Source organism: Diceros bicornis, chromosome 16, assembly GCF_020826845.1.
Source record: "Diceros bicornis minor isolate mBicDic1 chromosome 16, mDicBic1.mat.cur, whole genome shotgun sequence".
Classification (NCBI taxonomy): Eukaryota; Metazoa; Chordata; class Mammalia; order Perissodactyla; family Rhinocerotidae; genus Diceros; species Diceros bicornis.
In genome coordinates, this window is record NC_080755.1 from 67,181,819 (window position 1) to 67,206,602 (window position 24,784).

Genomic DNA, 24,784 nt, shown 5'->3' on the forward strand with positions numbered 1-24,784 from the left:
GCATGTCCCCGCCGGCGGGCAGGTCTCCACCGTGTCCACATCGGCCGCCACTGCCCTCACGGACAGCAGTGTATCCACAGGCCTCTGCAGCCCAGTCCTCCCGGCCGGCTCTGACCAGTTCAGGGCGAAGTTCCCCTTCGGAGGGCTGCTGGACTCCATGCAGACATCGGAGACCTCCAAGCTGCAGCAGCTGGTGGAGAACATCGACAAGAAGATGACGGACCCCAACCAATGCGTCATCTGCCACCGCGTGCTGAGTTGCCAGAGCGCCCTGAAGATGCACTACCGGACGCACACGGGGGAGCGGCCCTTCAAGTGCAAGATCTGCGGGCGCGCCTTCACCACCAAAGGCAACCTGAAGACGCACTTCGGGGTGCACCGCGCCAAGCCGCCCCTGCGCGTGCAGCACTCCTGCCCCATCTGCCAAAAGAAGTTCACCAACGCCGTGGTCCTCCAGCAGCACATCCGCATGCACATGGGGGGGCAGATCCCAAACACCCCGCTGCCCGAAGGCTTCCAGGACGCCATGGACGCCGAGCTCCCGTATGACGAGAAGGCCGCGGAAGCCCTGAGCAGCTACGACGACGACATGGACGAGAACTCCATGGAGGAGGACACCGAGCTGAAGGACACGGCTGGTGACCCGTCCCAGCCACTCCCGTCCTTCTCGGGCTCCTGTCCACCCTCCCCACCGTCCGTCATTTCCAGCATCGCAGCCCTGGAGAACCAGATGAAAATGATCGACTCTGTCATGAGCTGTCCACAGCTGACCACCTTGAAGTCTGTGGAGAATGGGTCCGGGGAGAGCGACCGCCTGAGCAATGACTCCTCATCTGCCGGGGGCGACCTGGAGAGCCGGAGTGCAGGCAGTCCGGCCCTGTCCGAGTCATCGTCCTCCATGCAGGCCTTGTCCCCCGTGAACAGCAACGGCGAGAGTTTGCACTCCAAGTCCCCCGGCCTCGGCCACCGGGAGGAGCCCCAGGAGATACCTCTCAAGACCGAGAGGCCAGACAGTCCACCCCCTGCCCCCGAAAACGGAGGCGCGCTGGACCTGACGGCCACCCACCCCGGCCGGCCGGCCATCAAGGAGGAGGCCCCCTTTAGCCTGCTGTTCCTGAGCAGAGAACGGGGTAAGTGTGACAGCGCTGTGTGTCGTGTCTGTGCCAAGCCTTTTGCTTGCAGGAGCGCGTTGGAAATCCACCACCGCAGCCACACTAAGGAGCGTCCGTTTGTCTGTGCGGTCTGCAGGCGCGGGTGCTCCACTATGGGTAATTTAAAGCAGCACTTACTGACCCACAAGTTGAAAGAGCTGCCTTCTCAGTTACTTGACCCCAACTTTGCTCTAGGTCCCAGCCAAAGCTCTCCTAGCCTGGTCGCCGCCTCCACGCCTGCCACGATCAAAATGGAGGTGAACGGGCACAGCAAGGCCGTCGCGCTGGGCGAGGGCCCGGCGCTGCCGGCGGCAGTCCAGGTGCCCGCCGGGCCGCAGACAGTGATGAGCCCCGGCCTCGCGCCCATGCTGGCCCCGCCGCCGCGCCGGACGCCCAGGCAGCACAACTGCCAGTCGTGCGGGAAGACCTTCTCCTCAGCCAGCGCCCTGCAGATCCACGAGCGCACCCACACCGGGGAGAAGCCGTTCGGCTGCACCATCTGTGGCAGGGCGTTCACCACCAAGGGCAACCTCAAGGTGAGGGTGCAGGCGCAGCAGGCGGGGCTTCCGCTGAGGTCCCGGCCAGGGTCCAAGAGGCTGGGGAGCCCGCGAGAGACAGCGCTGTGTGTGCCTGTGTGGTATGTGTGCACGTGTGGGTGAGTGCATGTGCGTGTACTTGTGAGTGGTGTGTGCACGTATTTTGTGTGTAATGTCATACATTGTGTGCACGTGTACAAGTGTATAGTGTGGGGTGTGTGTGCAGCCTGTCTGTGCTCATGTGCGCATGCACCCACGTGTGCATGTGTGCACGCTCATGGAGGTGGGCCTGCATCCAGCTGTAGCGAGGGGCTTGCCTTCCTGTGCAGGCCTGGCCTTCCCTCAAGGGGCTTGTGCACCTTGGGGGGGGTGGCAGCATGTTGGGGGTGACACACAGTTTGCCAGTGGGCGGCCAAGCCCAGGGCCATCGCTGTCTTGAATTTTGTGGAACACTCATAACAAGATAAACTGGGCCGTTAATAAACGCTTGCACGTGATACAAATAATGCAAATCCTGCCCAGAGGCCAGAGGCCGGTCCTATGGTTTTGTCCACGTGGCTGCGGAGAGGGGCTGTGGGCATTTGTGAAAAGCCTCTCAGCAGGAGGGCCAGAGTGTGACAGTGCGGCCTTGTGCTCACGTTTAAGATGATAGTCACACTGCACGTTCCCTTGGAGGGTGGAGTGTGTGAGGGGTGCTGGAGGACATGTCTGGGCCGTGTTCCCACTCGCAGCTGAGCGCCACTCCCCATCCACGTCACGTGCCTGTTTGGGTCTCGGTGACCTCTTCAGAGACCGTGAAGAGATCAGTACCTGTGGCTTCTCCTTCTTCGTAGGATAAGAGCCGCCTGAGGTCTCTGCTGACCGCAGGTGCCCCAGGTGTTTCCTCCGTGTTTGGGAGAAAGCAGCAGAGGAAGGAGGCGCGGTGAGGCAAGAGTTCCGAGTAGAAGACAGTTTAAAGGGGGCGGGAGAGGCACAAAGGACGCGGGCCTCAGGGAGCAGAGGGCGAGGCCCTGTGTCCTCTGAGCTCTGGAACATCCTCTGGATGGCTTTGTGGGTCTCACTAGAGGGAGAAATTATGCTATCGGTTTGTCAACTGAGAGAAACGTTCATTAGCGCATCGGCTGGTTTTGCTTTATGTATTTAATAAAAGGCAATGTTGCATATTTAAGTATAAGAGTCTCAGAAGAGGTCACCTAACAAGACTGTGTTGTCCCAAAACTAATGCTTAGGATGGGGAAAAGAAAAAGACTGAAAAGGTTACACTGAGTTTCTCGGTGACACTTGTGAGCTGTGGAGACAGGAGCACGCGGCCTCTGGGCGGGGCTTGCTCACTCCCGGGTTGTCTCTCGTGTCTCACACACAGGTGCACATGGGCACGCACATGTGGAATAACGCTCCTGCGAGGCGCGGCCGCCGCCTGTCGGTGGAAAACCCCATGGCTCTGCTAGGTGGTGACGCCCTGAAGTTCTCAGAAATGTTCCAGAAGGATCTGGCAGCACGAGCCATGAACGTCGACCCCAGTTTTTGGAACCAGTATGCCGCAGCGATCACAAACGGTCTGGCCATGAAGAACAACGAGATTTCCGTCATCCAAAACGGAGGCATCCCCCAGCTCCCAGTAAGTCTCGGCGGCAGCGCCATCCCCCCCTTGGGTTCCCTGACCACGGGGATGGACAAAGCGCGCACCGGCAATAGCCCGCCCATCGTGGGTTTGGACAAAACAAACTCCGACACGGGAGCCAGCCGTCCGTTCACGAGGTTTATTGAGGACAACAAGGAAATTGGCATTAACTAGCCGTGCACGGCTCCGTCCGTCTGCTCTGTCCCTGTGCGCGCTGTGAGGTGTGACTGCTGAGAGGGTGTTTCACAGGCGCTGGGTGGTACTTCTTTCCACGGCGAGCTTGACTGTTCTTGAGAACTCGGCAACCTTTTAAATAAATTTATAAAAAAAAAAAAAAAAAGAAGTCCTTGGGAAACCACCTTGGGAATGGAAAGGGCTCAGACCTCATCCACTTCGTTTCTCCTAAAACCTAATAATCCCCGAGAAGGAGAGGGGGGGTCCCCTGCGATATTCTAGTGAAACTCATTCGATGGTTTTGTTCGAATTAGTTAGAAACTTGAACTGTTTTTAGAACTCTTATCTTAAAGACATGGTCCAGTACTCCCCACGCTGTGTCTCATGGCAGTACTGTTGTCTATAGTATTTATAATGTTAAGATTATGCGGGTAACAGACAATACAGCCCCAACTTTAAAGGAAACTTTTGTACTGCAGAATACATCTGGCTGTGTGATTTTGTTTTTTTAAAGCAAGATTTGTTTTACTATAAATAAGTGGATTATTTCAATGCAGGCAAAATTGTGAAGTTCTGTTGGGAAAGATAGCATGCTATTGTGTGCAAGTACCTGTCAGTAACAAGCCTTTTTTTTTTTTTTTTTTTTTAATTTAAATGTTTGTAGCTGCTATGTGGACAGTTGTTCTCTAGTGTAGTCTGTAGCCCAGTGATTGGGCACAAGTTGCAGACAAACGTCACCGTAAATTATTCACAACATTATAAACAGTTGTGAGTAAATATTTCACGTTATCAAAGCTGTACAATAAAAGGTAATGTTTGTATAATGTGGTTGCAAACTCTTAATTTATACTATTGCACTTTTAGTATTTTGTATTTGGGAGGTTTATCTATAATTTGAAAATTTAAAAAGTTGTAAACTATTTTATAAATAGTACTTTGGTTTAAGGAAAATGAAAAAAAAGTTATAATTTCTTGTTTTGTCTTAAGGTCAAACAATATGAGAAATCTATGCCACTTAAACAGAAAAGCCACCAACACTTGTCATTTCCTCAGTAAACTAGGGCCTGCCATTTCTTGAATTAAAATGATTTATTTAACTTTTCTACAAAGCCCATTTAAAAACTTGACCACCGCTGACAAAACTTGGATGCATTAATCTTAGGACTGTGACGCCCATACAAGCCAGGAACTAACTAAGGGTCATTGTGTAGGTATAATTTTACTGTGATCTTTGCTGTCTCTTTCTCACACACCCACGAACAGGATTCTGACTGCCTGCGAGTACTGGTTATTGTGTACAGTGAACTGAGAAGAAATATCGGGTGTCTGGCAGTATAATCGGTTGTAAGTGGGAAATTCTCCGAGTTCCTGATTTATTTATTATCTTCTCAGATGAAAACAAAGCACAATGTCATCTGATTAGTCAGAATTCAGTCTTAAGCTAGTGACTTCATTTAAACTGCTTCAAGTAAGGAAAGGGACCCTTGACGGGCACGGGGGGCTGAGTTCGGAGCCTGCACGGGTGCGGTCGTGAGCTCTACCTCGTTTTGTGCGGTGCCAGCGTGCTGGGGTCTGACTGTGGACCTTCTCCACCGACACTGTTGCAGAGGTGTCATGGGTAGCTGGGTGACAGTGCAAGGAGTGTGTGCCCCTGAAGAAGGAATCAGACGGTGAAGTCGTCTGTTGAAACAGAAAAATAGGACAATCTTTCCAACACAACTGCAGCAACAACACAATCACATCAAGTCATTGAACAAAAAGCATTTTGAAGACTCATAAATAAGCAGACTTAGCTGTTTATTTCTATCAGAAATGAGCATTGAACTCTACAGCTCTGTTTCCCACGGTGACGAGATGGAGCATGCCCCTGTTGTACCATCTCGAGTGGGGTGGGCGAGGGGTCTTGACATTGGGAAAAGAAGGCTGAGGTGGCCTGATGTTGCTGTGTTTCAGCGGTTGAATGTGTTATTATTTATCTGTGTCCTTTTTGGTGTGGATTTTTTTTTGGTTAGTATTTGGTACCATGTAGTGTCCTCTCTTCTCCCAAAAGGATGTGTACATAACTTACAAAAAGAGGAATGTACAGTGTTGTAAATAAGATGGCTCGTGGAGGGACGGTGAGACTGAGCCTGTCTGTGTCAGGGCTGGGCCACCCCTCTCTGCATGGTGAAGAGAGACACTATTTTTCTATTGCAATACCATGTGGGGCCGGTGGCCTCCCTGAACCAGCTGGGAATCGTTCTCTAGATCCAATATTTTTTATGATAAAATCTGTGGCTCGACACATCTGCTAATTGAAATGGATGTCTTAGTCTAGGTTACTATTTTTGTCATATGGAATTGAATAAAATGCAGGATGTAATATTATTTCTGAATTGTGTTCCTTGATTATTCTAATTGCGAAAATGAAATTTGAGGTTATGGTCTTTTATGGTGGATGTGTATCCGTGGTGTTTCTCCGAGGAAAGTCACCGAGGTTGACAGCTTAGATTTAGCGATATCTAAGTGTATGTCAATTGGTCTTGCAATATTTATTTTTCACTTTCTTATAAAATAAAAATGCAGCCTCTTAATTGTGTTTTTTTTTTACATCTGTGATGGAAGAAGATATAGTAGAAAATAGCTAATCGTTAGAGCCTGCTGGCAGTGTCCAAAAATGACTACACCCTGAATTACCTTCCCAGCGAGGCATTAAGTGAAGATGACGGCTCTTTGGGTCACTTGAAAAATAAACAGCTGTCCTTCCAGTTACAGGAAGGACTTGGGAAGGAGAAGCCGCTGTGCCCACGGACAGCTCTGTGGGTTCACAGATGTCAGCTCCTCCTGTCTGCTGGTCCAGAGGGAGGGTGTCCTTTGCCGTAGAAGAATCTTTGCCTCACCAATGATGTTCGATAGGATTTAAAACTTTACATAATTTAATGGCTCCTGGATTTCAACATATACAATCCATTTCTTCTTATTATTTTAAATAACTACTGATACCCAGAAGCCACGGTAACTTTTATTTGGGAAGTGCCTGGTGATTATAAAGGATTGATAAATGTGCTGACCACTGAACCAACTGCTCAGGCCACCCTTCCAGCACGTACCGTAAGCCTTGGAGGTTCAGCCTTGTGGATGTCAGTGCTAGAATAGACATTTGAGCTATAAATCAGCTAAATGAAATAGTAAATTCAATTTTTTTAAAAAAATGGTAAGGAAATAGCAATTCCTACAACCATTTAAAATAATATAAATTAAGAAGTAAATCCATCTTTCCTACATTTTATTTCAAAAATATTTCCAGGGTAATACCCGAGGTGTTTCGGCCTAACAAGCCTGGATATTTACTTCTTTCTGATATCACCTCTCCTTGCTTAGGCCATATATCAAGGGATCATAAATGCCAACAATCCCTAAAAATTATTTATTTCAATATATTTCTATTCTAAGTTCATTACAGGAACCATTAACATTTTAAACTAAAAAGTATTGCTAAAGGGCTAAAAAGCAATTGTTTTTAAATTCTCCAATGGTAGTTCCCTGTGGAAACGTGAGGGCAGCGCGGGCCGCCTGCTCTCCTCTGCTGGGCGGGCCCCGCCCGGCTGCTCCTGGAGCTTGACAAAGCCACGCGGACGGCAGGGCGCTGCTTTGTTACTGGGCGGCGTGCACTGCTCCGGCCGCACCAACTGCACGTTACTGCATTTACTTTGGCTGGCTCGCTGATGCCACACAAGTCCAAACCCCTCATTTCTTTCCTCCGGTGGCTGCTTGCAGCAGAGATAATGTCACATACGTGGAATTCTGTGTCCAGCCCATCACCTTACTAGCACGCCAGCCAACCTGTGGGCCTGGGGTTTCCCTCTTTTGTGTTGGCATCCTGTGCTCATTTGCTCATGACTGGTGTCGAGGTAGACAGCCAGCCCTGGTTTATTCCTGAAGAGTTTGTCATGACCCAGAGCCTCGGGAAGACGGAGGCTCTGAAACATCTGTGTTAGCAGGTCTGCGTGCCGGCTTCTAGCTGTGTTAACATTCGATCTACAGAACATTCTATGCAAAACTAGGAAAAAAAATTAAATCCCTCTTTTCCCTTTCACCTCAGTGGGAAACGTTGAGTGTTATTTCACCATTCTTCATGAAGGGAACTCTTCACTGAAATCGCCAGCAGGCGCTCTGCTGCCCTTCTCCCGGCAGCAGTTTTGTGGCAAGTTCACGGGCTCGGGGTGTGTCAGCATCACCATGCACCATCCAGGTTGGCACACTCTGGTGGGGGCCGGAGGGCGAGGGCCGGCTGGCTCCTCTCTCCAGCTCCTCACTCTGGCTCTGCCGTGTGGCAGTTGAGGCCGCCTTGCCTCCTTCCCTGTGCTTCCTGATCTGTGAGAACAGGGTAGAATTTGATGATATTAAAATTCTTTCCACTTCTAAAATTCAGTGGTTTTTTTTTAAAGAACTACCGCTAATGAACACCTTTTTTGCCCCCAGAATTCACTAGACAAATTGACAGTATTTACTGTAGAGAGAAAATACAAATGATTACCTATGAATATAAATATCAAAAATTTATTACAAGTGACTTTGCTAAAGAAAACATGTGGACTCATTTTTGGACCATGAAAAATGTATTGGTATCTTTGATTTTTTTTTTTTAAATCATTGAATTTATTGAAGCTTTTTGAAATGCAGCTATATTTAAGGTAAAATAAAATGAAGCTCTGTGAACGTTATGCTTACTGCATTTTCTATCAGAAAAGAGTCTCTTAAAAGCGTTTTGGGGCCGGCCCCGTGGCTTATCGGTTAAGTGGACTCGCTCCGCTACTGGCGGCCCGGGTTCGGATCCCAGGCACGCACCATCACACCGCTTCTCCGGCCATGCTGAGGCGGCGTCCCACATACAGCAACTAGAAGGATGTACAACTATGACATACAACTATCTACTGGGGCTTTGGGGAGAAAAAGGGAAAAAGAGGAGGAGGATTGGCAATAGATGTTAGCTCAGAGCCCGTCTTCCTCAGCAAAAAGAGGAGAATTGGCATGGATGTTAGCTCAGGGCTGATCTTCCTCACACACACACACACACACACAAAGTGTTTTTTGTTTTTTGTACACACAAGTACACATACAGCTCCTCATTAAGATGACAGATACAGATATATACACATTCAGAAGAGTTTACAGTTTAAAGCAGTGGTATTGCTTACTGTTTTTCCCCTAACTATTAACATTGGTTTTCCTGTCCTAATTTATAACCGTGTCTGCATTTTTTGTTCTAACTTCTTTGGAAGTATTACAGATTCTATCTGGACAGCTCTGGCTCTAGTTCATCCATTTGTGACTGAATTCAGTGTTTTATTAAGACAGGAATAACGCAGTGGACAAGAATCAGAGAGGTGGTGAGTCAGGAGGGAAGACAGAGACGCCCGTGGTGGGAGAGTTCAGTCGTGTTCTGTGTGTCACCAGTTCTTGCCGTCATTGCATGGAAGGTGACTTGTAGTTCATGCCCATGGAGTGACCAGTGTGAGGACCTGTCCACATCAGGAGAAACCACTCAACGTGATCCACACTCGGAATAAATGTCTGGAGACGGTAGTTCCAAATGTAATTATTCGTGAATGTGGAATTTTGTAATCACCCCCAAATACTTTCTGAGTTGGTGTGATACACATAGGAAGGTACAGAATGACCTGTGAACTGGAATTTTTACAGAGAAGCGTGAGTGATTCCTTCACTCTCCACTCTGATAGTTCATCTACTACTAATTCCATTTGTCTATTTTCTTCTAGCTCAACTTAACCGACACCTGAATTTTAAAACTTTTTACAAGTAGGGATATAAACATCTAAATGACAGAAGTCATCACATTGCTTTTGTAACTGGCAGGGCTTTTGATTATATGGAGGATACAAAACACTTGTATTTTATTTCATTTTTCCTATTTGCTGTATTGAGGACAATTTGAAACTGCTCGTTATGTATGACCTGAAATTACCCAGGAGAAATATGTCCCGCTCTCCTGCAAATACCACCGCTGAAGAAAAACAAGTGGGCTTAGAAAAAAATATTTTCCACACTTGGGGTGGCAAAAGTTTTAGGGATACATAATGGAAAAAATGTATAGAAAGTTCTCCACACATTCAAAGAATTTAAAGACAAATTCAATTGTGAATTGTAGATCTGTTTCCTTCACAAATAAGCCAGAGGTGTTTTGTTTTTCCCAGGAAATCGTCTGGTCCAGTAACAGTTTCAGGTAATGACGGCGTGTGTGCAGAGCACAGGAAACACTAACGTTCCCTTTGTTTTCTCTTCTTTCAGGCTTTTCGTCCTTTCTTCAGTCGTTTGTTTTGTTTTGCTTTGTTGGTGATTAATTTCAGTAATGAGCATTAGATGCTGCCGTGAAATGCAGCGGGCAGGAGGGGCGGGCTACACCCCTGAAGGTTTGGGGTCCCTGGGAAAAGTGTTCTGCAACCCAGACGTTTCCTATTTGGCACTTGGAAAAATTGTACAGATAATTCAAAAGCGGTGGGTGCTGTTGACACCTCTCTCTTGAAGGTGAACTGTTCCATTATTTGACATCAGTAGACACATTTGCTGAGTAAGTTGAACCAGCCATGATTTCACCCAAGAAACGACTAGATCTTTATTTACTAACGTTAAGAAAGGAGCACCAGCTTATACAAGGAGCCAATCTGGAAATTTTTACCACCAATGAAAGGAAAGCCTAACAGACATAAAGAATATAAACTCACCAGCATCTCAGAGAGTTTTACAGCTGCATTAACCTCATAGATTTTTAGTTAGGAGCTGTAGGGAATTTGGGGAAATGAACTTTATCAATAAATATTTACAAATGGTTAGTTTTTCCTGAGGAAAACTCCAAACATTTTTCATAACCTTAGTATTTTATAGATTTTATGATTTTATAATTTTATAGAGCTTGGAAAAAGCCTGGCATGTTGTTTCAATTAATGAATCTCTACCTCATTCCTTTGTAATTCCTTCCCTGCCTATTCAAGACCTTTCCTTTATATTTCTTCTCATTTGCATTGCCATCTTTTATCCAGAGGTTGTCTCCTGGCTCCGTGTTTCTGTTTTAACCTTGATCCTACCACTCTTGTCAACTGTTTTGCTGAAGAACCGTAGGAGCAAGTTTTAAATTAAAATCATAATTTGATTATTTTCAAAGATGATCCCTGAGGCTGAGCTGTGAACCCAATAACCTTTTTCTTCCAGTGGCCTGAATTAGATATTCAGTTTTAGAAACAGTGGTCTTCAAAGAAATGCAAATCGTGGCTGGACTTGGTATTTAACTGAAGAGAAATTCAAGGTTTTCTCACAGCCTGGAAGAGGGAGACTCAGAGATGAGTTAGCTGACACCCTCCCTTGACTGCTGGCTTCAGTTTGGCTCGAACAAAGCATCCTCAGTGGTATTCAGGCCAGCGTGCTGACAGGGCACCAGCGGATGCAGGAGTGTCCATGTTGCCTTAACTCAGTCAGGTATGACTGTACGGGGGGCGGGGGGGGGCAGTGAGAGAGGCAGAGAGACAGGACAGTCCGAGGCAGAGCCAGGTGTCTGCTGCCTGCCTTCGAGACCCTGCCTCACGCTGCAGCAGTGAGAGACGGCCCAGTCAGCTCATTTTGCCTGTCCTTTGTGGTTGATGGAATCTAATTTGACTGGTTTGGGAAGCATTAGAAGAATTGTAGGTTACATAAAAATTATAAGTGCATTAAAATAGTCTCTGTAATCACAGAAAAAAAGTATCACCAGACCCCAAATCTAGTCTTCAGGAAGGAACTATGAAGAACATTAAGTACAGGATCTTGCAGAAAAATGACACTGCCTGGCTTCTGATGAAGCTGCCTTTAAAAAATGTTCTTAAACCCAAATCTTTATCGTGCAAGTCTGTGACGAGAACTAATTTAAACTGTTTTGATCTTTGCTTCAGTATTTAACAGGAATTTCTGCTTTATTGATGAGCTCTATGTACCTGAAAGAGTGACCCTTGAAGAGTCAACTTTCTAAGGAGGTGCGCTGAATTCAGCTCAGCAAATATCTGTTTGTCCAGAATAACAAGTTAAGCTTTTTGAGCAGAAAATAATGGCTAGCTTGATTATTGTGTTAATGCATCCTCCCGAGGTAAGGAAATGCTAGTTTCCTCAGCTTCGTGGGCACAAGTCAAGCAGTTGGCGTGTGCCTCAGGGTAGCTTGAGTGTTACATTAGGAATATTCAATATTTCACATGCATTTACACATTGCATATTCAGGATTTGCATTTTCCCTGCTTTTGTAATTAAAGAGATTGGAGCTTTTCTTTTGATCTGTTGGAATTGCATTAGCAGAATGTTTAATGTTTAGAGGTAAGTCTGGAATGTTAAATTCACTGCTGTGAGTGTACCCCGTCCTGCTGTTTCAGGATGAGGAACCCTCACTCGATGTGTGGGAACCGTCTGCCTCCCCAGCCAGGGACTCTCCTCCCTGCTGGCTGCTTTTCTATGAGGAATTGATGGTTACTTTCCATTCCTGCACCTACTATAACCTTGATTTTTAAGATAGTTTCTTTTAGAAACCAATCTTAAAACATTCCAGCCTTTCTAAACATATTAAATTCTTTCCAAAATTAAAGATAAAATGTGGTATAAGACAAGTTCTCTGGCTCTCGAAGGCAAAGATTCCACAAGTACCAGAGCTGCTGGTGGGGAAGGCTGTGCCCTCCTGGCCTTGGTGGCAGCTCGCTCTCTGGGTCTCTGTGACCTCCTGAGGGTCTGGCTGTGGTGCCTCGCAGATATAGATCAGCTCTGAAGTTCCTTCTCGGATGATTACCCACCAGACCCGTTGGTGGTGTTTCTTTCAAGTGCTGCGTCTGTGTGGATCTTCACACGTCTGGACAGGGACGTGCCTGCGTCGCTGGGGTAGGTAGAGCCCAGGGCAGGCCTGTGTGCCCCCAGTCCCAGCCCCCAGGCTATGGGGCCAGAGAGGCTGGGTCTCCGAGACTTGACTGGTGTGGGCATTTGGGGTGCCCACAGTGCCCCTCCCGGGCATGCCAGTGGAGGGAGCGCAGGTGTGGACGGTGCTAGCGACTCGACACGAAGAGGGTGGTGGGGATGGCAGCCCTGATGGCATCGGAAGCCTCAGCCCCACCAGCTGGCTGGAGGAGGCGCCAGGCCCAGGGGCCGACTGCTCCAGCGGGTCACCTCACCCCCAGGCCACTGACCATCACGCTCCATCGGACATCCTGCCCAGCAGGTGGAGAGGTAGCACCACCCCCTCCAGGGGTGCTGCCAAGAGGTGTTAGGCAGGTAGAAGGAAAGCTGAGTTCATGCCCACTGACTGGCTTGGAGCACCGATGGTGTCTGTGCAGTCCCCTAAAAGGAGGTGCAGCTTGTGAGGGGGGGTCTGGAGGGCAGCCCGTGCTCAGTGCCGGTTGCCTGTTCTGCCAGGCCTTGCTCTGGGCTCGGAGGACACTGCAGCCAGCAGAGAGCCACTGCCGGGGGAGGTGGTCCTGGGACGGAGGACCTGTCCTGGGGAGCCCAGGGCAGTGCGGTGCGCGAAGGCCTATGTTACCGGCACGTCGCGAGGCCGGCACATTGATTGGATTATCTCTTGAATGCAGTTTACTGTCTCCCAGCCTCTAGAATCTCTGCCACAGATGTCACTGGGCGAGGTGTGCTGGGCCGTGCTGGCTCAGTGGGGTCTCTGCCGGCTGGGGCTGTCCCGGCAGGCATCGCAGAATGCAGACTGAGACCTTAGAATGAGGCGTGGACCTCAAGTGAGGCCCGAGCGGCTGTGCTGTCTCCACAGGGCCATCTCTGTGAGCTCTGGCGGGGTCGTGCAGGCTCCTCCACTCCACCCCACCTGCTGCCCCCCACACTGAAGTGGGGCTGCGTCCCCACAGTCTGCAGTCTGCTTGGCCTGTCTGTGTCCCCCTGTGGGCTTCCTTGGGATGTCGTTGGATGAGGTGAGAATCAACACTTTTGTCCCACAGGTTGCGCAGTTATGTCACACTTTTATCTGAAATGGCGCCTCTCAGGTTCCTGCTCCGCGCTCTAGAACAGCTGCGGCACCAGTGGGCAGGCTGGGCTGTCTGAGCACTTGCTTTTTTCCAGGGTGCAGAAAACCTGTAGCAGCTTCGGGGAGGAAAGCTGAATCTGGGGTGTCAGCTTGTGAATGGACCAGACTAGTTCCCTCTGATCACTGAACGGAGTTAACCTAAAAAAATAAGGGCAAATTGTATTTCATCCCCCCACAGTGTAGAGGGAGGGGTTCAAACAAGAAAGGCTTGTACCCAGGACATTTAAGGATGATGAATATGAGCAAAAACATTTGTTAAATCCTTCTATAACATTCCTGATTTCATTCAATAGATGATAGATAGATAGATGATAGATGGATAGATAGATAGATAGATGATGGATATTGGATGGATGGACAGATTGGTAGAAGATGGATAGATGATGATGGATGGATGATAGATAATAGATGGGTAAATGGATAGATGATGGATGGATGGATGGATGGATAGATGATGGATGATTGATAGGTGATGGATAGATGATAATAGATAATAGGTAAATAGATGATAGATGGATAGATGATGATGGATGGATGATATGATAGCTGTTTCCTGTATTATTGGTAGGAGTAGAAGATGAGTGAAATTCAATACCTGCTCTCAGGAAGCCTCATTTATCCAGGAGACATCCTGTGCTGAGACCCATGTTATTTCACCCTCTGCAACGTGCACCTCCCTCCCTTTCTTTGGTGGGTGTTTTGTCGAGCCTCGCGGTGGTTCTGGAGCTGTGGTGTGCATCAGGACCACCTGGGGGCTGGTAAAACCATGGATTCCGGTGCCCACCCCAGAGGCTTTGATTCAGCAGGTGTGGGGTGGGGCTAAGATGTTGCATTTCTGATGGGTTCCCAGGTGATGTGGATGCTGGTGGTCCAGGGACCACATTTGGTGAAGCACAGATGTAGTCACCAGAGCCAGGCTGTCAGCACGGGCTGCTCATCAGAATCACCTATGGAGATTCTCTTTCATTTCAGAACTCGGCCGGCCTTTGTCCAAACCAGGTGAAGCAGAATCGCCGAGGGTGAAGTCCAGGTGGTGGTTGTTCAACAAGATTGAAAACTGCAGCAAGCTTTGCAAAACTGAAACATCCAGACTGCCTGGGGATCTCGTTAAAATGCAGATTCTGGCTTGGTAGGTCTGGGGTGGGGGCCTGGGATTCCACATTTCTACCAGGATCCCAGGGGATGCGATGCCTCTGATCTTGGGACCACACTAAGCAAAGAGAGAGCAAAAAGGAAGCTTTGAATGTTCCTTAAAGACAAGTTCAACACTACCCAAGACACCAGGGTCCTTATGCCCTTCTTTTTCCCAAGGCCCTTCTTCTATTAGTTAAGTTTGCATTTGGCTGCAAATAACAGAAACTCCATCTAACAGCTTCAATAAAGGTTTATTTCTCTCGTGTAACCAGAAGTCCAGAGTTAGGTTGTTGCTGGGCATGAATCGGTTGCCCGAGGCATTAATGTCCTCATGCTGCTCCCTCATGAGCACAAGGTGGCTGCTACAGTCCCAGGCATTGCATTCCTGCTCCACTCACAAGGAAGAAAAGAGCAAAGGGCACGAGGCCTAAAGTCAATACTCCCATCTCTTTATCAGACAAGTGAAAGCTTTTTCAGAAACCCTACCTAGCAGATTTCTGCTTTGGTTTCTTGGACCAAGGCCAGCCCCAGCTGGAAGTGGCTAAGACTAGGTGTGTATGAGAGACAATCAGCCAACAGTTCATTGCACGGCCCTCCAATCTGTCGCCCCTGAGCAGAGGTGCCGTGCCAGCTCTAACACCTGGCTGGTGGAATCTTCTAGGCTGTCTCCATTCTGCCTCAGGTCTACTCTGCTAACTCTGTGAACCCAGCAGGTTATCAGCTGTCGTGCAGTCCTTGTCGAGCGTGGGCTTTGTGAACAGAGGGGCCTCAGTCTGAACTCCAGCGCTTAACCATGGCTCTGTGACCGCAGGCCACTGCTCGTGTTCTCCCCATCGTTGTAAACTCGGGGTTTGTACAGCAGGGTTTTGGGTACTGGGCTCCCGTCAGGATCACCAGAGCTGGTGTCTGTAACTCCGCCCGGCACACCAGCCGTTACTGGGAAGCACCCTCTGTCCAGAAGGCCTCCCCTGGCTCTTCCCGGGGTAGTGCACTCACGTCCTCTGGACCCATGCCTCCTGAAGGGGGACCCACCGTTATGAGCAGAGCAAGGATGGAGCCGATTTGCTGCCCGGCAGCCTGGTGAAAGCACTGGAGGGAAGCAGGCAGGGGCACTGCAACTGTCCAGGCACGACTAGAGACTTCTACTGTGGCCAGCCGAGGCTGAGTGCGGCCGGTGTGGGGACAGTGCCCCACAGACTGAGGGACCCAGGCATCTGGAAACTGGGGGTGAGGCGCAGTCCCGCGACAGTGGCGGGGGACGCTGGGGTCTTCAGGAGGGTAAGTTGGTAACATGGATGTGGAGTACGGGAGCTGCCCTCGCCTCCAACACAGTGGAAGCGGCTAGAAGCAGCCGCCGGTTACAGTGGCTCCAATGGGACAGTCCGTGCAGTGTGGCACTGCGCTGTCATCTGCGGGCTCTGCTCTGCGGAGCTTTGTCTCCACGGAGCTCACAGGAGACTGAGAGTGGGAACCACACTCCCCCTCCCTCCCAGTTACATCAGGTTGATTCTGCGGCGACTCGCTGTGTCTGCTGTGCCTTCTGAGCACATCTGGTCTGCACAGCAGAGGAATTCTCATGGCCCACTGCTAGGGGCTCACCCTGGCGCCTCGTAAGTGCCAGAGCCGGGGTGTGAGCAGGGAGATGTTTAAGACATGGGCCCTGCATGGTGGTTACGATTCTGTGGCTGATTACTAACTCCAGGGTTAATCTTGCATTCACAAGAGGAGTGTTCTGTATTTCGGCTCCCACCTTCATGGAGCCAGGCCAAAGCCTTGCACATAGTCGATGTCCAATAAGTACATGTTGATGAACTGAAATTAGTGCTATAGATGCAGAAATATTCTCAGAACTTTGAAGAGGTTTGGGTAAACCAAGAGGAAAGCCAGTCCACCAAAGAACTGTAATATTTTCTACTTCCCCCGTCTCATGTTTCAGGAGTGATTATGGAGGCGCAATGCAGGGTGGTGTTTTGCAGTCCCATCTCTGCGTTCAGCTTAATGATACGGAGACTGCAGATGGAGGGGGATAACTTGAAAAGGGCATTATTGGTGAGTGCACTGGTCGCCTTGCAAATTTGAGAGGATAAATGGAAATTTTACAGGACTGATGAGTTTTTGAAAACTGTTAGCCAGGCTTGTCCAAACAGTTCTCTCCTGATTTAAGATTTTGTAAATTAGAAACTCAGAAATTTCAGTAGCTGTTTTGGTCATGGAATGAATAAACAGCCAAAGTGGATGATGTGTTTCAATTTATTAAAGTTACATTGTATCTTCCTTCCATTGTAATCAGTGTATTATTCTTATTACGAATGAGAATAAGCCAAAATCTAGATGCTTTGTAACCATCACTGGACTTAGCTGTCAAAAAGAAGTGAATTCTAGGGGCCAGCCCAGTGGCGTAGTGGTTAACTCCACACGCTCCACTTTGGCGGCCCAGGGTTCGCCAGCTTGGCTCCTGGGCGCAGACCAAGAGCTAGAAAGACCTACAACTAGGACATACGACTGCAGTGGGGCTTGGGGCGGGGGCTGGTGGGAAAGAAGTGAATTCTAGGCATTTACATTTAATTGAGCTAGAGAGACCTACAACTAGGACATATGACTGCACTGGGGCTTTAGGGAAAATAGAAAAAAAGAAGTGCATTCTAGGCGTTTACATTTAATTTTTTTAAGTACTGTAGGGTCCTGGAACATCTTCATTTAAGCCTAAAATTAAATTTTGAGGTAAATGCATCATATATTTAAAATTGTTCTTGGTTCAAAGAGTTTATAAGTCAGTGATGTTAGAACCTTGAATTTCATTTTGGGGCTTAAGTCCTGGTGTCAAATCTGAATTTACATTCATCTTTGAGAACTGTTATGGACCTGGAGCCACACTGATGTATTTGAATCCAAAGTCTTGCTTTCAGGGGGCGACCTTTTCATTGGCTCTGAGCTCACAGTAACCTCTCATCTCTTCATGTCGTCAGCCTGACCCCTGTGATGTGAACACAGGTGGTGTGAACACTACTGGCCTCGGTGTTGCCCGGGGCACTGTTATCCCCTTTCGTCAGTCGTCAGTCAGTCAGTCGAGGTTGTATTCTACTGTGTGTCCATGCACTTTCATTATGTAGTATTATGTAGTTGAATGTGAGGAATGTGCTAAATATTCTTAAATATTTTCTTCTGAAGCAGATCATGTGAAGTTATTTTTGTCTTTTGCAAAAAAATTATCTGTGAAATATTTTATCTTCATTGCCCAGAAATGTTCTTAAATGTAATACAGATAAATCCAAACCTAAGTTGCTCACAGTTTGTATTGACAATAATTTGAGGAATAATTATAAATTCTAAGTTGTGGGTTTTATTTTTTGTTTATTTGTTGCCCATATCAAAAATATAACAGAGGTATTTTGTTAACATGAATCTTTCAGTTTTCAAGTTTAATTCATACATTGTTTCATATTGACTTTAATGCTGGAATAATTGATTCTGGAATTTTTCACCTACCATCTTCAGAATGAGCAGTTTCTACAGATGTCTTTCCTTTTTAACTGAAGCTGCATACTCATCTGTTACCTTTGTGTTAAAAGAGATTTAAAAGTTTCCACCTGAGCGATAGTTTTCAAAGTGTGATTCATAACCCATTTGTGGGTCATGAAATCAATTTTTTGGTTCTAAAGGAGCGTTTTTTTCTTAATGGAAGAAAATAGAATAGAAATGTCAGGCTGCACGGTGAGTTGGTGAGTCCCAGCTTATATCCGTGTATGTGTGCAGATGGGTCTCCATGTGAACTGGTCATGGTGAAGAAGTTTGAAAATCATCGCTGTATGGATAGATCTTTTCCCTTTCTCTATTTGTTTTCTTTCTTTTTTGAGTCATTAGTTTACTGAACAAGGATTAAAGGGTAAGGCTATAAAATCTGAAGTCTGCCAAGATTCAAACTTGGGCTCCATCATGGACTAGCTGTGCAATCATAGGCAAGTCACTGTCCCTTTGTACCTCAGTTTCCTCATCTGTAAAATGGGCATAAGAACAGCGCCTGCTTCACAGGCTCGTTGTGAAGTTACGTGAGTTCCTGTGTCTGTAAAGAGCTTAGACCAGGGCTTGTCACAGAGTAAGTACCATGTGAGTATTGGCTAGAACTGTTATTTTCAGCTCTTGAGGGATCTTTTGCTCCAGTATTTACAAAGTTGCATTTTCATTGTTACTATTTTTCTACATCCCTTAATTGTATATTATTCTTTCAGTGTTTTATATTTTGGGTTTGGTTTCTAAAACTAGAACTGTTTATACATTAATTAAGATTTTTTGCAGTTCCTAAGATAGGGGCTTTATTAGATATTAAAATGAATAATTCCTATTTGAACTTAAATATATTGGAATAAACTTAATGAGGTTTTCAATTGTGGGAATCATTCACCGAATGCATTCATTCATTACTGGTATAATGGTGAAGCATTTTAATAACATTGGTTCTGGATTATGAATATAAACGAGAGAGAGCATAAGCTACTTGGTAACAAAATGATGAAATGCAACAATTTTTAAGGTGAGACACACTTAAGAATAAGCACTAAGATCTTTTCTTGAGGTTTTTGGGAGATTATTTGTAATTCATATAGGAAATAAAAGAGAGAGGATCTAGCTAAACCAAAGAAATCGAAAGTGCAGAGCTAGTGCAAGAGTCAGAAATAAATCACAAATTTTAAGAAAGCTACAATGCGAGAGGATTGTTACTTACAGTTCTGTCCTGTAAAAATATTTAAGCTTTAAGTAGATAGAAACCATCACAATCTTAATTTTGTGGCTTTAACCAAACCAGACACTAGGAAGACTGCATTTAATACTAACAGGCAAGCATTCTGTCATAATACATGACTCCTCTGACTCCTGAAGTTATGTCTCTGTAGACATGTAAAAGGAAAGTAACACAATTTAGTGACCAAAGAATTATAAACAGAAAACTCAGAAGGAGATGTCAAATTGATTAACCACCTTAACTATACAAGGCATAGCCCCAAACTAAACAGTTGTCTTGGCACACACATAGTTTTTATATTTCTGACAATCCAAGAGAAACACTAGCTTTTTGTGAATTATGAAAGAACGTGTGCTAATCGCCTGTACACGTGGCATCTTCCACCCAAGCCTTTCTTTCCTTTGGTGTGTAAATCCAGCCAGCAGTGAGAAAGTCACCCACACAACGATCTGAAGATCTTTATCTTCGGCAGAATGAGCACAGTCGATTGTTGAAAAAAATATATAACGAGTTTTGTAAACGTTTGCATGATTGGAGCCTTTAAGCATGTCCTGGATTATAGAAATAATAGCAGAACCAAAACCCTCTTCATAAAGGTAAGATTTGTTTTAAATCCTGAAGTAAACTGACGTAGTCCCAACAGCAAAGATGGATCTTCCTGGCCGGTGGGACCTGCTGCAGGAATGGGAAACTGCCCCAGGGAAAGGGGTAGACGGAAAGGGATGCACCTCTAAGGCAGCCAAAACAGAAGGGTTTTTACATGGGAAATGATGGTTCAAAGAAGCCCGGGAGCGTGTGCCAGACCCTGCATCATCCCAGCAGTCTCTGCTGGAGCGGCCTGAGGGGCAGGGCTGCCGCCTCAGGGTGCTTTGCTCCGAGAGCACTTTAGAAGTGTGTCTGTCATTGATTTGAACTGGGACACGCTGCCAAACCAAGCATGCTGTGTGATGGGGTCTGTTTTACACGCCCCTGTTACTGCTGCTCAGATTATTCCAAGTCATTAGATCTTAGGTCACTCGAGAAATAAATACATCTCATCATCTGTTGGTTATTAAAATCCTGTGCTTTCAAAGTGGTTGTGGTGCCACTTTCGAGGCCAAGGCTGCGATGAGAAGAACCTTTCCTGCGGCTTCGTCTTCAGACTGAATCTTCCTGCCTCACGTCTGGATGTCAGTCTAGACTGCAACTGGATTTGCTTCGGGCCACAGTCGGGGCCTCGGTGACTCTGTATCAGATATTCCTTTCGTTCTGGGACAAAATCAAGCAGAGGCTGTTTCCCAAAGCAATCCTTGACTAACTTTGAGTTTTAATGTTGACCCAGTTAATTTTTGTTTTGTTTTGACCAGTAGGCATAATCTCCAGGTGAAAACCCTCTAGCTTAAACTCTTGCTCTAATTGCTCCCCAAATAATTCACACTGGTGTCTATAAAAAAAGTGTTGGCAAAGTAGCAAATGAGGCGCTGGACAAGGCCATGGCCTAGGAATCGAATTGTTTAGGAAAAGACTAGATGAAAAGAGTTAAGCTGGTTTTCTTTGCTGCAGGACTTCTCAGAGCCTTAAATAAGCAAATGGCTGTCGTGAGTCTCAAAGAGGGGAGTGCAGTGAGGGTGTTTCCCAGCTATGGAAACTCTGGGCTCCACACTTGCTCTGGCTGCACCCATGAGGCACTTACACCGGCAGGCATCCCCGAGACTCGCCGTCCGCGATCCTGGAGACACTCTCCGTGGGTGGACTCGGTCAGGTTCTCTTCCGTCTTCATCGCCTGGTGCAGCTTCGTTCTCGGGCCGAGTCTGTGGGCCTGGTCCCCACTTCCCCTCAGACTGGCCCCAGGGCTCCTGGAACAAAGTGCCACAAGGTTGGCTTAAAACAACAGAAATTGATTCTCACAGTTCTGGGAGCCAGAAGCCCGAAATCAAGGTGTGGGCAGGGCCGCTCTGGGGAGGGTCTTTCCTGTCTCTTCGGTTCCTGGTGTGGCTGGCAATCTTGGCCTGTAGACCCCTCACCCGCATCTCTGCCTCCACCATCACGTGGCCGTCTGCTCCCTGTGTATCTGTGTCTACATGTCCCTCTTCTCACAAGCACAGTCGTTGGATCCGGGCCAGACTAGCCCAGTACGACCTCATCTTACCTAATTACAACTGCAGAGACCCTGTTTCCACATAAGGTGGCGTTCACAGGTGCCCAAGGTGAATACTTGAACGTGCCTTTTGGGGGACACAGTCAACCCGCAACAGACCACTTCTTTCTGTCAGGACTCGTGTTGGAGTCCCGGCTGAAGCAGCTGGCACACTAGAAGGGTCTGATAAAGGGACTGTCTACAGAGCTAGTAGAGACAGGGCCATGGGAGCCGGTGGGCGGGCGGGCGCTACTGGAACCAGCAAGGGCCATGGCCTTGAGAGAAGGCCTGCCCATCAGGAGCTGTGGGCGTGGGCCGAGGTGCATAGTTATTGGGCCCAGAATGGGGGGCCCAAACCCCTCGAGTTCTCTCCTCCCCCACTGACCCCTGCCACTCAGCCCCGGTGGCTGAACCCACAGCGGGCAGCTTCCTGGGGCACGGAGCCCGACAGGACAGATGTGGCTCTGCGAGAACAAGAGACTAACCCGTGCTTCCCAATCTCTCTCCGTATAATTGCTCAAGGTTCAGACTCTAAACAGAGCTTGTGCAATGATGGCTTACGGGCAAAATTCAGCAAGCAGACGAGCGTCAGTCTAAGCCACCATGTTTTGTTGTTATTGTAATTGGATACTGTGAAAATTTAGCCAAAAGTCCAGATTTCTAGCTTCTATAAAAAGACCAGGGCTGGGGACACTGGGCCTACGTCCTGCAAGGCCAGCGTCGTTTGGAGCCGAGTAGCGGCTGTGCTCTAGACAAGACAGGAGACAACGTCAAGTCTCCATCCAGCCGTTTCCAGCATACCCCGAGGGCCCATGTCCTCTTTCGAGACTGCTGCCTTTCCTCCTAACAGAGTGTTTGCACACCTGGCCTGCTTATGGACTACCTGCTCTGTAGACTGCCTTCTCTGTAGGGGTGCTCTGTGTGCACCCCTGCTGCAGGCACGGCGTCACAGTTGATGGCTCGGGCTGCTTCACTTCCCTCCTCCGGCACGACGCAAGCATGATTCTCAAATTCTGCAAGAACACCGCTACCATGAGCTGTGCATCTTGGGCGAGGGAGTCTGAGCTGCCCCGCCCTGGCAGCACGACCTGCAGTGAGGCTGCCTCTGAGGGTCCCCACGCCAACGAGGTCCAGTCTGTGGTCCCTTCCCGTACGCATCACCAGCATCTCTCCAGGCAGCAGCTGGGTTAAAACCACAACAGTCACCTCGTGCGTGGTTCTGTTGTTTAATTTTCATGCCTATTTTATAGTCACCAACAGTACGAAGTCTGCCAACCAAAATGGGGCTTGAAGAGCTGCGATTCCAAACTGGAAGCCGTGGCTCTCCTCCTTATTGGAGCTCCCCCCGAGCACGGACTCCACCGGAAACCAGAGCAAGGCGTGCATTAGAAAGCAGGCTTCTGTCTGGCCACTTTGTGCAAACTACCAGGGCCCCTGGAAACAGCGGACCGCCTGCCCGTCAGAGGAACTGGTGTTGTGTACATTCCCAGGTGGAACCAGGCTGGCGGGAACTGCCCGGGGCACGCACTGGTTCCTGGATGGATCTTGGCCTGCAGCCCGACCCTTCCTCATCCCCACTGTTCTGTGCCTGCGAGGTGATATCCGCTCCAACCTGGCCACAGGCGAGCCTCAATTCCCATCCAGCTGGAATCCTTCCTGTCCTCCTTTTATTCACATTTCCATTTCCTCTGAATCTGCTGTGAGCTGGATTCAGCCTGCTTGTGGCAGGACGACTCATAGCAGCTGGCTGAGTCTGCTCTCTGCTTAAATGGTGCGGAGTCTGCGTTTGGAAAGTTCCTGACTCTTCTGAATCGGTTTTCTCGTCTATACAAAGGGTTGGTGACTGTAATTATACACTGTCATAAGCAACATCATGATATTTTGCATATTAGATAGTTAACGTCTGTGCCTAGAACGTGGTAGGTCCTGTCACAGCTGTGACGCCTCTGAGCCTCCACCTGCTCACAAGCCACGAGTTGCCCAGCACAGGTTCGAGGTTCGGGGTGCTGGTTGGAGACACGAGACTCCTGGGTCAGAGACAAAGGGCAGTTTGTTATTTGTACCAGTTCCCACAGGGCGGTGCAGAGGGCCAGGCAAGACCTGCACACACAGTTGCACACACGGGAGAGGAGCCCTGAGCGTTCGTAGTGGCAGGAAGCAGCCTGCCCTGTGCCCCACAGAAGAAGACACCCTTTCTGTCCTCCAAAGCCATGAGCAAGCCTGCCCGCTGCCCCAGAGAGAGACGCTCTTCAACTTCCCAGGCCGTTCACTCGAGAGACCTTCCTGAAAGGTGGCCTAGAACAAAGGTCATTCAGCACCTCACTCACAGGATGGGCAGAAACTTGAGAAATCCGTTAAGAATTGTCCGCCAAAGGGAACTCAACCTGACTCTACAATGCCTTCATCATATGGAGTGAGGCAACCCATTTGATAAAAATGGGTATTTAAACAAGCATTTCTAATACTGTCAAATAGTTTTTTTTAAATATAAATTCTGACTCTTATGAGATAGAAAGGTATAGGGCCTTCTATCTAAAAATCTGAGGAAATGCCACATTTATGACTCCTGTCCCCTATATAAGCCAAATGTGGTCTTCAGATCCATTTTCTCCTTTTGATTTTCTGTCATGAAACATAATGTAGAAAATAACAAAACAAAAACAATGCAGTCACCTTCATATTGTGGCTGTATTGGCTAAAACTGATATAATGACGGCATTAAATGTATTTCTCACAATTGTCATTGCCTAATTCACCTTCTCGGAATGACATTGATGGAAAATTCCTTTCAAATGGATGACTTTCTATGCTGAATCAATTTGGTTTGTAAGAAAAAGAAATGAAATCCGACAGCTGGCTGAAGCAGGGAAGCATTTCCAATAGCGTCACTATTTAGAGAATGTTTCTCTCTATTGCTTTCATTCCTATTATTAAGAAAAATTTCTGCCCAAAGATGTGTTCCTTTGTGAGTTATAGTGACTGTATAAATCGTAGGACAAGCCAACTTGACTTGTCAGCCACACTCACAATGCCTGCAGGCCCAGTGCCACCCAGCCTCGCTGCTCCCTGCCCCTCAAGGGCTGCCACCTCTCCTGGCACAGGGCAGGCGTCCAGGCCCACAAGCACTCTTGCTGCCCTGCCTGACCCCTGCTCCCTCTCCTCTCCAACCCTGTTACCTGCCACCTGTGGAGGGCACCTGCAGACTCCTCCTCAGGAGCTGCCCAAGAGGCAAAGGTGGGCATCACAAGCAAATGTACGAGGTTTGCTCTTGG

At 47.9% G+C, this 24,784-nt stretch overlaps 1 protein-coding gene across 6 annotated transcripts in view; it reads left to right on the forward strand.

Annotated features, from left to right (window-relative positions):
* The window catches only part of SALL3 (spalt like transcription factor 3), a 19,826-nt gene extending 13,977 nt beyond the window's left edge, over window positions 1-5,849 (forward strand). For 3 of the 6 annotated variants that reach the window (XM_058557334.1, XM_058557335.1, XM_058557333.1), the window contains 2 exons: window positions 1-1,687; window positions 3,051-5,849. The exon at window positions 1-1,687 is cut by the window's left edge and continues 1,810 nt beyond it. In XM_058557334.1, the coding sequence (XP_058413317.1) occupies window positions 1-1,687; window positions 3,051-3,482 (2,119 nt within the window). In that variant the 3' untranslated portion in view covers window positions 3,483-5,849. The other 3 variants (XM_058557337.1, XM_058557336.1, XM_058557338.1) reach the window with 2 other exon arrangements.
* Window positions 5,850-24,784: the final 18,935 nt, after the last annotated feature.